This window comes from Amphiura filiformis, chromosome 12 (genome assembly GCF_039555335.1).
Source record: "Amphiura filiformis chromosome 12, Afil_fr2py, whole genome shotgun sequence".
Taxonomy (NCBI): Eukaryota; Metazoa; Echinodermata; class Ophiuroidea; order Amphilepidida; family Amphiuridae; genus Amphiura; species Amphiura filiformis.
In genome coordinates, this window is record NC_092639.1 from 7,915,274 (window position 1) to 7,928,285 (window position 13,012).

The 13,012-nt window shown below is 35.9% G+C and overlaps 1 protein-coding gene across 2 annotated transcripts in view; it reads left to right on the forward strand.

The window, feature by feature from the left end:
• The window catches only part of LOC140165734 (uridine-cytidine kinase-like 1), a 74,909-nt gene that overhangs the window by 34,365 nt on the left and 27,532 nt on the right, over nucleotides 1-13,012 (forward strand). Inside the window, exons 8-13 of one of the 2 annotated variants that reach the window (XM_072189049.1) lie at nucleotides 104-165; nucleotides 2,249-2,265; nucleotides 3,309-3,407; nucleotides 6,476-6,569; nucleotides 7,747-7,806; nucleotides 8,217-8,237. In XM_072189049.1, the coding sequence (XP_072045150.1) occupies nucleotides 104-165; nucleotides 2,249-2,265; nucleotides 3,309-3,407; nucleotides 6,476-6,569; nucleotides 7,747-7,806; nucleotides 8,217-8,237 (353 nt within the window). The remainder of the gene's footprint in view (nucleotides 1-103; nucleotides 166-2,248; nucleotides 2,266-3,308; nucleotides 3,408-6,475; nucleotides 6,570-7,746; nucleotides 7,807-8,216; nucleotides 8,238-13,012) is intronic. The other variant, XM_072189050.1, reaches the window with a different exon arrangement.

Consider the following 13,012-nt stretch of genomic DNA (forward strand, 5'->3'; position numbering starts at 1 on the left):
TTTGTGTGAAAATAAATGTTTGTTCTTTTGATTGGCGAACAAAGGGAATTTTGTGCAATTCAAATCAGGCATGGCCTGTAATATTGTTTATTTCTTTCAACAGGAGCAGAGAATACAGTAGCAATGGAATTAATTGTGCAACATGTACATGACCAATTGGAAAAGGTAATGCTAAATACAAACAGATATTTCTGTTATGCCTCCTTTAAAAATAGTTTGTCTTAACGCGGCTGTGTACTCTAGACATTGTTTCTTTCGCAAAATTGAGTTTTTTTGATATGTTTGTACTTTGTTATGTTTTCTATAAATACAAGGAATGAAAATCCAAATTTGTAAACTCCAACTGCAATATTTTAAGGATTTTATTTCACTATTCGACTCGTGTTTGAAATTGAAAAGGAAAGAAAATCTTTGTTGTACCAGCAGGGTACATCGCACAAGAATAACGCATCGCGTTCGCATGTATCGCGCAATTTGTTAACGCACAAATACGCTACACATACGCGACGCTTATCTACATGCGCGGCGCATCTTATGGACACACCACGGAAGGACAAATGCCGAGTGGTCAAATGGCTCCGTTTGAGCTGATAAAATGTGGGTTTTTTCAAGTTCTTTCCCCGATTTAAATATCAAGTTATGAATGGATTTCGCTCAAACTTCTCAAGGGCCGTGGATTTACCCGATGTTTATGTAATGTAAGGTAGAAAAATAAAACTGCCGCATTCTCCTGCGAGATTCGATGAAAGTGCAAAATGTGACCACTTTAAACTTCAACGGCCATTATTTCAATGTTCATTTTCTCGGTAAAATGACGATTTAGGTACACGATAACTCAATAAATACAGCATCTATAGGTAAGCAAATATAATCATCGTAAAAAGCATGATCGACTCAAGAAACGGTTTTCTCATTTTTTTATATTTTGGTCTATTTCCGATTTTAGGCATCATTTTGTGCAAATAGGCGTTTGTGAATTTTAAAAAGTTCAATTTGATGCCTTATATGGTAAATATCTCAAAAAATAAGGCCAATATCAAAAAAATATAAAAAAAAGTTTTTGGAATGGAGCCTCACGATTGAGCTAAAAACAAAATAAAATATTTTGAAAAGAGTGTTTTTTTGTTATGATGTACCTAACAAATATTGCCAAAAACTCACTTTTTTGTGATTTTCTTCATAATGGTTGTTTTTACCCCAAATCTGTATTTATATTAAGATTTATTGATGTCTTGCCTTCATAAAAATGTATACTTTTATATGTCTTATGCGAATAATTACAAAGTTATTGCACTTTTACTACATGCATGTCTGAGAGTACACAGCCTCCTTAAGCTTTCGGACACATTTGCTAAATCATGCTTGTTTTGCTTACAAGAAGTCATACGATTTTGTTTTCTTAATAAAATAATAAAACCGGAGGAAAATTATACTTCCAAGTTTCTGAAGTATTTTATCAACAATTTTTGACCCCACACATATTTGGGGCATATGTTATTGCCCAAATGGTTGGTTGCCAGTTTGTTTGATTTTTTTGCCTGGTTGTTTGGCTGTCCGTCTGGGTGGAAGCGAAACCATTAATCCACTCTGCAACATAAACGCAATAACCAATCAACTTCAAACATGGTGTGGTGATAGGATATGGTGGTCTGATTTGGTGTAATATTTTGTGTCATGTTACTTGCATATTTATGAATATTAATGAGCTGATTTGCATATTTTGCTTACATTTTCATTAATCCACTCTGCAGCTTAAATGCACTCACCGATTCACTTATTAATGTTATTTGCATATAATTATGAATAATTAATAAGCTTATTTGCCTATTTGCCTACATTTTTATTATTCCACTCTGCAGCTTAAACACAATAACTGATCAACTTCAAACTTGGTATGATATGGTGGCCTGATGTGGTGTATAGTTTTGTCATGTTATTTGCATATTTATATTTACAAACCTTTGTTATTTGCACATTTTTGTGTGGGGGCCACCTTAATTATGAACTGCATAATTCTAGTTTACTGAATTTCCCCCTAAAAATATCGGATGGGATTGTAACCAGGCATAATGGGACCAAACCAAGAGTCAGTACAGTATTTAATAATGAGCACTAAGTTACTAAATTTCTTGTTAAAAGTGGATAGGGCTATAAGACTGGGTAAATCATATTTGATTATTTTTTAAACATTCTTATGTATTGCATGTTTCTTTCTTTTTGCTTTGCTTTCTTTCATGTTAACTCACAGAGGGGCTTCAACTTCAGGTAATTACAATTTATAGTCTTTACCATGGTGTAATTGAATATCATTTTTTAGGACGTGTAAAACTTGACCGTAATATTGTATGAACTGGAAGGCCACATATCAACATATTTAGCACTTCTTTGTGGATATGTGATTTGACTACCAATTAATCAGTTAACTTAATATCAGCCTATATTATATAATAGAGTTGGAACCAAACATGCAGGGAAGCATACAGACCTCTGCAAAAATATACTTTCAGACCAAACGAGACATCAGTATTTGCTAAACTAGAATACCCTAACATTCAGATTTTGGTATATCAAACTGTTCTAATGGCAAATGTGTAAGCAATCTTATGTAGACAAAATTGTACATTTAACATGTATTACTGTATTCATTCCAATAAGCGCCCAGGGTGCTTTTCAAAGTCATTTTGGGTGGGCGCTTATTTTTTCCCTGGTTTACCCAATTTTTTTGTAAGGGCTGTTTATTAGAGACAAATTTATACGTTATAATAGGGTCCTAAGACATTCTAGTAGCTTTTTTGATGCAGTAAATGTATTGCAAGTTTACACAAGACTTCAAATCCTCAAGCTATTGAAAATACCGTGGGTGGATGCTTATTGGGGTATGGGCGCTTATTGGAATGAATATGGTATATATTCTTGCACATGTGAGTGTGTCCAATTTGCAAACTCAAGCAGTCACTGCTGAGGATAGCCAAAAAAAGATTATTTGCTTGCCCTCCAGTGTGATTTTTTTGGGGGGGGGTCAGTAGGTTGGAGAGATAGAGTTAGAATAGATTATATTCAATATAGTACAGGAAGTAAGAAAAAATCCACCCGACTTACCCTATTTTGCAATTAGCCTTTTCGAGATATGGCGTACACAATAGGACGGCAGTCTTCAATATGGTAAAACCCGGCAAATTTAAAAGACTTTACCCATTTCATGCAGCGCCATCCTATTGTGTCCGCCATATCTCGAAAAGGCTAATAGCCCATTACTCCAATGCTACAATTTCTTTTTTCTTGCCTAATGTGAGATTGTTGTTTTTTAGGTCTGAGTTGCCCCAAGCCCATGCCAACCAACCCTTACCAGACACCTTGAATGTAGTAACAAACACAGTACAAGTCAAAGGACTTCATACATTTATCAGGTAATTTTGATTTTCTTTTAGGTATCTTTAACGTTTGTAACTATTTATTCAATGCTGATGTATACTACGTGTCCAAAAACAACTTTACCCTATTTCAAAGGGTGGTTGCTCGAATCTTTCTAAAAGTATGTGATGAAGAAATGAAAGCAAAAGAAGCAAAGTTAACAAAATGGTGTATAGTTTTACATCCGAGGGTCAAAAATCACTCTGTCCACTTGTAATTCAATGGGATGCGTCCGATTGCTAATTGCGTATGCGTTAGGCATACATGTAATTAATAATTGGTAAACACAAGTCATTTAGCTTGTCTTTCAAAAGTGATAATTGTTTTACATACATGAACGAAATACAATCAATTTTAATCTCCATTTACTTGTCATCTATACAATAATGTACTTGAACTTCACTCCTGTCATTGACCAACAACTAGCATAACAATTACACAATTACAAAGGTTTCACCTGGCACAATTTTTGAATTTTAAATAGGCCTTCGTGCATTTTGTAACTGCGTGGCTTATTTCTAGATAGGTTTGCAAGGTGTCAAGATGAGGCAATTCACAACACAAGAGAGGACTTCTTATGGCAGAGGTATACTTTGAACAGAAAGCTTTTTAGAAGTGCAAAACCAATATCGGATTCGTTTCTCGAACGCCGAAACCTACCATAACTCTACATACGAACCACTTTCACAACTTTGGAAGTGTTATGAGCAAAGTGTGAAGAGCAAAGCAAGGAGTGGATGTCCAAGAACTGGCAGATCAGCTGCAAATATTGCAGCTGTTCAAAGGGAACTTGCCGCTAATCCCAGAGTCAGTTCTCGACACAACAATTTGCCGAACATACCACGAACGACGTTCATGCCCATATTAAAGCATGACATCCATTGACATTTTATCCTTACAAGTCATGGACTTCAGCCAGGAGATTCAGGTAGAAGATTGGCATTTTGCAACTAGCTTGTAAATATGCCCCAGGGCTTCCTTAGAGAAGTTGTGGTTGTGGATGAAGCAAACTTTGGCATGAATGGCACAGTGTCCACACAAAATGTGAGAGAATATGCCCCCAGAGGTAACCCTCCAAAAAACTTGTGTTTGACATTCCCAATGACTGTCGCAAGTTAACAGTCTTTGCTGCAATAACAGGGAACAATTGTCTCATTGGGCCTGTTTTTGCCAACCAAAACATCAACAGTGATCTCTATCTGGACATCATAAACCAGGAAGTTGTACCAGAACTTGTTCATGTATATGGACAACGGAATGGGTCCATCCGGAGATCCTAGTTTATTCAAGATGGCACTCCCACACATAGGAGCATTGCAGTCAGGAATCGCCTGCAGGATTTATTTCCTAACCGTGTTGTTGGTCATGGCCAGATGCTGGAAGGGAGACCAATATCGCCTGTATATTATTGTGTACTAAAAGGAAAATAGGGGTCATTTCTGGTGTGTAACCAAATACCTTCAAATGCTGCTGCTTCTGTAAATAGTCCGGCTGCTAGTGGATTTCACATTGTTTTGGTGTCCATAGTTTGTTTTTGATAGATTTTGCTTCTCAAGATCACCCATTTCAAAAATATGTTTTCTGGGCCTCTGTCAGCATTGAGCATTTTGAGTTATGGGGGTCAACATTGATACCGAGGTCAAAATTCAAAACTGCTCAAATGCTGTTGAAAAGTTCACCAAATTATTCCTCTTGTCATAGCAATCCAGAAAAGTATACTTTACCTATCTGTGATATTCCCTTCAGGAGTTATAAGCAGAAAGGTCAAAAGGTCACCATTTGAACTCCACGGGAGTCAAAACCTGAAAAATACTCCAGATTTCTATGCAAATAGTCTCAAATTGTTTGTCTTCTATAAACAATTTAAAAAAAGGATAGTTTGCCACAGTTAGGATGTTTCGCTACCATGGTACCATGACCAAGGTCAATGTCCATTGAATCATATACATGTAGACCTGACCCTTTTTTGCTATGTTTCCAGTAAACTTATTTTTAAAATTTGTGGTCTTGAGAAACAAAATCTACCAAAAGCAAAACTATGGACACCAAAACAAGCTGCTGCGGAAAAGTTACATTTGGCAGCCGGACTTAAATTACATATTACAATGCTGGTGGCACAATGTCATATGAACAACTTGAAGTCAAAAGGTCATACATAGGTCACTATGGCCGAAAATGTGATAGTAACATTTGTTTAAAGGATTACGGTCAAAGGAAATTTAGGGGTCATTTCCAGTATGTAACCAAATATCTTCAAAATGCTGCTGCTTCCACTATTACATGATAGTACAATAATTTCACCTGGTCACTAGAAGGTTGGTGGCACATATGTTACAACTCGAGGTCAAAGGTCATGCATAGGTCACTATTGCTGAAAATGTGATTTTCACTAAAAATGCTTCTCTTCCACACATTATACAGCACAATGACATTACTTTATGCATCACATATAGCCAGTGTCTAAAAATTGTACAAAGAATTGGGGTCAAAGTAAGTAAGTCATACGTGGGCTATATACAACTCTGAATTCAAGTGGCCCCAGGGGGTAATATCACATGATCTTCAGGAAAGAATGCTACATTGTAAATACTGTGGCATTTCACTCATGTTTGGATCCTACCTTATTATGTATGCAGCGGCGTAGCTGGGATTTTTTTCAGGGGGGGGGGCAAGCCTGTATGGGGCGGGGGCCCAAATCCACCAAATTTTCCTGCACTTGGGGGAAGGGGGCGGGGGCCCAAATTTTGCCAGGCTTATTGATAATAATCGTATGGTATTGCATATCGTATGGATTCCCCATCTCTATGCCCCTCCTCTCCCTCTCTCCTCTCTTTCTTCCTTTTCTCCCTCCTTTTTCCTCTTTTTTCCTTGCACTAGGGGGCGGGGCCCAAATCGGCAATTTTTGCCAGGGGGGGCAATTTCCCCTGCCCCCAGGCAGCTACGCCACTGTATGTATGCAGTAACGAGTCCCATAGACAAATAGGCTTGGCTAAATTGCTAAATGGGTTGCACTCATCGAGCACAAATCACATCTAGTTCTTATTATTGTACTTTGTCTTTGCAGGAATAAACACACTAGTCGGGATGAGTTTATTTTCTATTCAGAAAGGTTAACTCGCATTCTAATAGAGCATGCCCTGTCGCTTCTGCCATTTGAAGTAAGCTTATAATCTCAATATTATGTATTGTTATATTTAACCTCCCTGAACTTTTGGTGTTGGAGTGAAAGAATGCATGTATTGGCACATGTATTTGAAGAGCTGAGATGCAAAAGGGCTTACGTCCACCCCTGGCCGAAATTGAGTTATTGGTATAACGTTATAGTGTGGGTAAAAATACACATTTTGGTGGTTGTTTGACCTTCGTGCCATCTTCCCTTCCGGAGATATGGTATATTTTCCTTCGGGAAATCTTTCGAATTTCCGAAATCTGAACTTAAAACGAATATAACATTTTAGGAAAATAGTTTTATTTTAATTTTTTGATGTTTTATAGTAGCCTTGAATGTTCTTTAACTTTTAAACCAAAAGGAACTGTTTTTGGGTCAATATGTTTGAAAAAATTAATTTTAATTAACAAAATGTGTATCTTCGGAAATACTCAAAAAATGGCAGAAAATGGCATTTTGGCGAATTTAATTAAAAATTCATAATTTTATGAGATATTTCAATTTTTCTTTTTGATTTTGAAAGCATTAGTCAAGTTGCATAACATAGTGCGACAAAATGGGCTCAAATGTGATTGCAAAGGTGGTTTCTAGAAAACAGCTAAATTAATTGTGCTGCAAAAGGGCTTACATCCACAAAAGGTGCGACATAAAAGAAATAATAAAATAAATAGAAAGGCTTGAAAATTGTACCAGACCTATTCTTTTAGTTTCTATCCATCAACACTTTATCCAAAACCAAAATGAATCAAATCGAACAAGTAATAATTGCACAATTAAAAAAAGCTGTTTTTCTCAAAAAGCCAAAAAGTGGAGCCCTTTTGCAAATAAGCTCTTCATTTCATGGATATACATTCCAGAATAGTATAAGAGCCACTTTGTATTATGCCAAATGATGGGGTGGGTCTTCATGTAGAATTCCTATTTATGTGCTTTATTTTCAAACCGTGTTGTATCCCCAAACCCCCTAAGCCAATTATATATATTGGACTTTTTCCTGTTAGGAAAAAAATAATTATTGGATAACTTAGTAACCACTAGAGCAGCGCGGGATGAGCTGTGGTGGGGTAAACAAATTAATTTTTAAGAGTAAATATAGTTCCTTTCCAAAAAAAACACCATTGTTTATCTCACTGCACTTGATCTGATTTAATTGGTATTTATAACAGAATTGCAGTGTAAGAACACCACAGAACACTACCTATGAAGGCAAAAGATTCTTGGGAAGGGTAAGTATGAAAACTGTCATGTAGCAGTAGCACTTGGTTTTACAGTCATCTTATGGTATTTAAATAAAGGCACTTAATTTAATGCCCACATCACCCATGGGCCATTTAGGCCAAATTCACATGCTTGTTCAGGCATTTTTTTTTCTTCAAAAAAGCCATTCTCATGCCTGACAACATAGATACTGGTTTTAAACCCATATTGTTAACTGCATTAAATTTCTAAAATCACATAGTTTTGTAGCATTATGAACTTGAAATATATTTGCAGGCCTTTTTAAGGATAATATGTAGTAGATCAGGTAATTTTAATCTTTTTTTGTCCTTGGAAACCCCATATTTTGTTATCTTTTGCAAAGAGACTTTCCATAGCCTTAAAGTAATGCATGTTATTTTATGTTCTTGTTCTGCAGTTGCCAGATGGGCGCATGCAGGTCAGTCAGTTTATAGCGTGCAGTCACAAATATGCATGGTTTTATCTCTTTACATGTTTGCCAGGGTTGCCAAACTGTCATGCAGTATCACATAAAGTTACTCTTGCATATTCATTTCTTCAAAATTAAAGCAATGCATAGCATTTCAGTCCTTTCAGCTCCTTTTCATTTTAACCAATTTCAATTCTTTTTGTTTGATCTATTTTATTTAACAAAATATTTATTGATCAAAGCATGCATGTACCACAAAAGATGTGTATGTGAAGTGTTGGTTCAATTATTTCACTGGTTTCCATAATTCAGCTAATATGGTGAGAATAGCAGACAAGTGGTTGTAGAATACCACCATATTGAATAACTAACATGATGATATTAAAGCCAGTGGAAAGTTTAACCTGCCACACCTTGTATTCATCCAGGATGACCACAAGATATTAACAAATGCTTGCACAGTGCTGAAATTCTAATGATTGTGGTTCAACTTTCATGAAAGCAGTCAGTTAAAGGTGATATTCATTGACAATTGAAAACATCACAAATTATATATCAATGGAAAGCTTAGTGCCTAGGTAACCTAAATACATTGATTTTCACATGTAAAAACATTGAATAATGTTTTAAAAGCAGTGGAAAAGACATTTGAAAACCGGAAGTGCTAATTGCTGAAAAAATTGGTAAAAAACGATTCCAAACTTATTCATCAGTATGTGAAACGGAAAAATAATGTTAACATAGGAAAAAGTGTATCACATAGTGGGGTATCGTACGATACGCCACTATATATGCACTTTTTGGTAAATAGGGAAAAAAGTGCATCACACAGTGGCGTATCCTGCCTACACTTTTTACTAAAATAGTATATCACATAGTGGTGTATCGTGGCATGATACACCACTATGTGATGTGTTGTTTTCCTGTTTTTCGAAAAAGTGCATCACATAGTGGCCTATGTTATACACTTTTCTACATGCTTTACTATTTTCTTACCATACACCAATTTAATTATTTTTAAAATTGAAATTACTAATTAATTAATTAAATTTAAGCTTTGGGACTTGGGGTAATTTAAGAGGACAATATTTAAAACTTATATACCCAAAATTGACCAAAATCATGATACATCACTAACGAATTGTAATTTATTTTCAATAATTGAAGTTTTCTCCAACTATCTTGCTTAAAATGGGCTCTTTCTCCTTTTTATTTGGTGAAATTTCAATATTTTTTCCCAGATGCTTTGGCTCTTATAGATAGCGAGTCATATTCATGCACTACATGCATTGCATATTGGCGCATCACCTGTGACCATCGTGTCGGAAAACCACACTGAAAGTGATAACTTAACTATAGAAAATATTTCAAAAAAATAAAGATTAGAATAACTAGGAAAAAATGAACATTTATCGATGATTTCTTGGGTTCAATACTCGAGACGGTTTCACCATGTTGATGGCAAAGTTGTTTTGTTTTGATCAGAGAGGGGAGCTTGAATTTTGTGGTACACTACGTACACAGGCGAATTGTCCATTCATATTATAGCTTGATGACATGTGATATCATTTGTTTACATCATTTTCTTGGGCATGAATCCATAATTTATTTGTAATATACTAGGCTGAGGAATTAACCAAGAAATTATAACTTAAGTTGCAACATAATATCATAGAACATTTCAAATGTGATTGTGATGAAATTAAGAGGTGAAATGTCTGATGTAGCGGATAAAAGACACAACTTGTTGCAATATGTGGGGGTGAATATGATCGAGTGACTGCAATTAGGTTCTGCATGTATAGAAACTGCACTGGACCGATGTCGTCCTCCATTACAAAATCATGCACTTTGTTCGTCATCCATTACAAAATCATGTCATAAAAGACACATTTTGTTTCCTGAAATATTTTGGAATAAGGATAGACTTGGACTTGGTATACAGTATTAATGGAATGAATAGCCGACTTGCGAAGTTGCGATGTGCACTCAGTATACTGCAGCACTAGCAGCTGATAACCCTAGCGATTGCCGTTTGGCAGGTAATGCATTTTATTTTATCATACCACTAAGGAAAACATCAAAGAACACCGCTAACCGGATTTACTCTCATATCTAGTCAGTGAGTGCATATAATACGCTTATATCTAGTCAGTGAGAGCGTAATGCACAAGCACGATACACGTATATGGCAAGGTACTCGTATAAAGGCAATTCGCGTAAACCGGGCGTGTAAAATGCATGGGATACGTAATACGCGGAACAGTCATCTAATTTTTGTAATGTTTTTCCTATTTTACAACAATTAAAATGTAATTATTTCAGTATTCAGAATGACTTCATAGTGGTATGATAAATTTGTTATTAGGTTCAGCATCGGTATGGTACAAAAAATTATTGTGCACTCAGTGTCGGCTTCACCCAGTATGACACTGAGCACATGATAATTTTTCGTACCATACTGACGCTGAACCTAATAACTATTAATATTATTCCAGTGATCATCATCAAGGTTTACAAGCATGGCAAATAGTGACATAGCTAGACCTTCTCCTTCCAGTTCCCCTTTTGAAATTTAAAATTTCCATGGTATCATTTGAACATTTCTTGCAATCATCTCGGTCACTCCACTGTAGCCATGCAAGCCGGCCAGTGCACCGTATCACACTGTTGCTCGATAGCTTTGCCAGGATCTTTGGATGTAAAATGGTTTTCCTTTCAGTGTCATAATTGTGTAGAACATTCTTAAACAGCTTTAAACATCCCTAGTCCTTATTTATATTAATTTGACAAGAATTGAATGATTTTATGAATGTTTTATAGCTAATGTTTGGTGCCCCATTCTCTAGCTTATCTGTAGCATAAAATCACATGTCCATGATGTAGACATGTGTGTATCCCATTCATGACATCATATTTTTGTGCTCTGTTACGGATATCTTACATGGTCATTAGAGGGTCCATTTTCATGTCTCCACCGCGAGGCATACTGTTTTGGCATTGTCCGTCTGTCCCTCCGGATGCCGCAACTTGTAAATTTGGTCTCATATGAACAGTTCCAATCTTATTGCAACCATTATTATGTTTTGATGAATCCAAGTGTGTGAAAATATTGGATCCAAAACATAATAATGATAAAATTGGATGCTTTATGCCCAATATTTATTGGTCTTGACTATGTCTCGTCTAATATTTTAAAACTCATAGCTCGACCAATAAATATGGGCTCAATCGATCCAATTTTATATCAAATTTGGGTCATAGCTGCACATGGGAACCCTGTTGGTGGTGATTAAAGGTCATATAATTATACTGAGGTCAAAGGTCATTTGAGGTAAACCTGTAAAATACCATTGAAACTTTTGGCTAAAATTAGGTCTCATATGAACACAATGCAACCAAACTTGGGTTATAGCTGCATTATGGGAACCCTCAGCCATTAGTGTTGTTCAAGGTCATATAGTGAGGTCAAAAGTCATCTGAGGTCAACTTGTAAAATACCATTATTTTATACTTTTGGTTAAAATTTGGTCTCATATGAACAGATTAGATCCTAATGCAACCATTATTATGTTTTGATGAATCCAAGTGTGTGAAAATATTAGATCCAAAACATAATAATGATAAAATTGGATGCTTTACGCCCAATATTTATTGGTGTAAAAATATTGGACTCAACTACGTCTCGTCCAATATTTTAAAACTCATAGCTCGATGGGCTCAATTGATCCAATTTTATATCAAACTTGGGTTGTTGCTGTATAAAAATAGGGTACTGTCAAGTATTGGTAGTGTCCAAGGTCCCATACGGAGGTCATGTGAGGTTATGTTTGTTTGCCATACAGTATGATATTCAGCTGTTATAATATATTTCCGAAATTAATTCTCCCCGTGGTGGAGGCATCCCAATTGACACCTTGCATTGAAAACCATGATGTTTCTAGTTCGAAATTTAAATCAGTTAAAAAAATTTTGAATTTTGAATTAAAAAAAATTCATACAGTGCATGATCTAAGCTTTCCATTGATACCCCATCTGTATTTCAATGAATATCACCTTTAAGGTTGTCTAATATGTTGGAGTAAAACTTCAAACAGGGACAAACCAGTGATGTGCACTGATTTTGTAAGTTCCCTCGACTATGTTATACACTTTGTCAAAATTGTATGGCCCTACGCCCTCCCTGGCCCGGGAAATTACTTCCTGCAGAATTTCCAAGAGGAAAATATCAAAGTCATCTGCCTGACTTACTTACTGCATGACTGTTCATGAAAAACCTGCAATTGCAAAATTTGCATTTTGTTACTTATTGGTCAAAATCAAGATGAATTACAAACTAAGACCCTGTTAATAGACTAGGGAAAAGTCATATTTGAACAACAACTTTTTTAAAGTCGAGTTCAGTTGAATTCAGGTCTAAACAGGTACAGTCGTTGTTCAAGTACGACTGAAGTCGAGTTCAAAAGTTGTTGTTCAACAATGCTCCTGAGGTTCATTAAGTTGAATTCAATGTTGAAGTGCGCTTTTCCTGGTCTTTTTCATGCGTGTCGCTGACCTGGCGAGGTGAATTTCCGGTCCGTCAATTTGTCGGTAAGCAACTGCACTGTAATATCGATAAACAACAGCTCTTGTGTATTTTCGTACATGCGCAGCATACTGCAGTGATCCATGTACAAAGTATCTGATCGTATCTTTTTTTATTTTTCCGGGAAGAGTTTTTGCTAATTTTGCATACAGAATCAAATCGTTCGGGTGCATAGTATAAACACCCAGTAAAAACCACA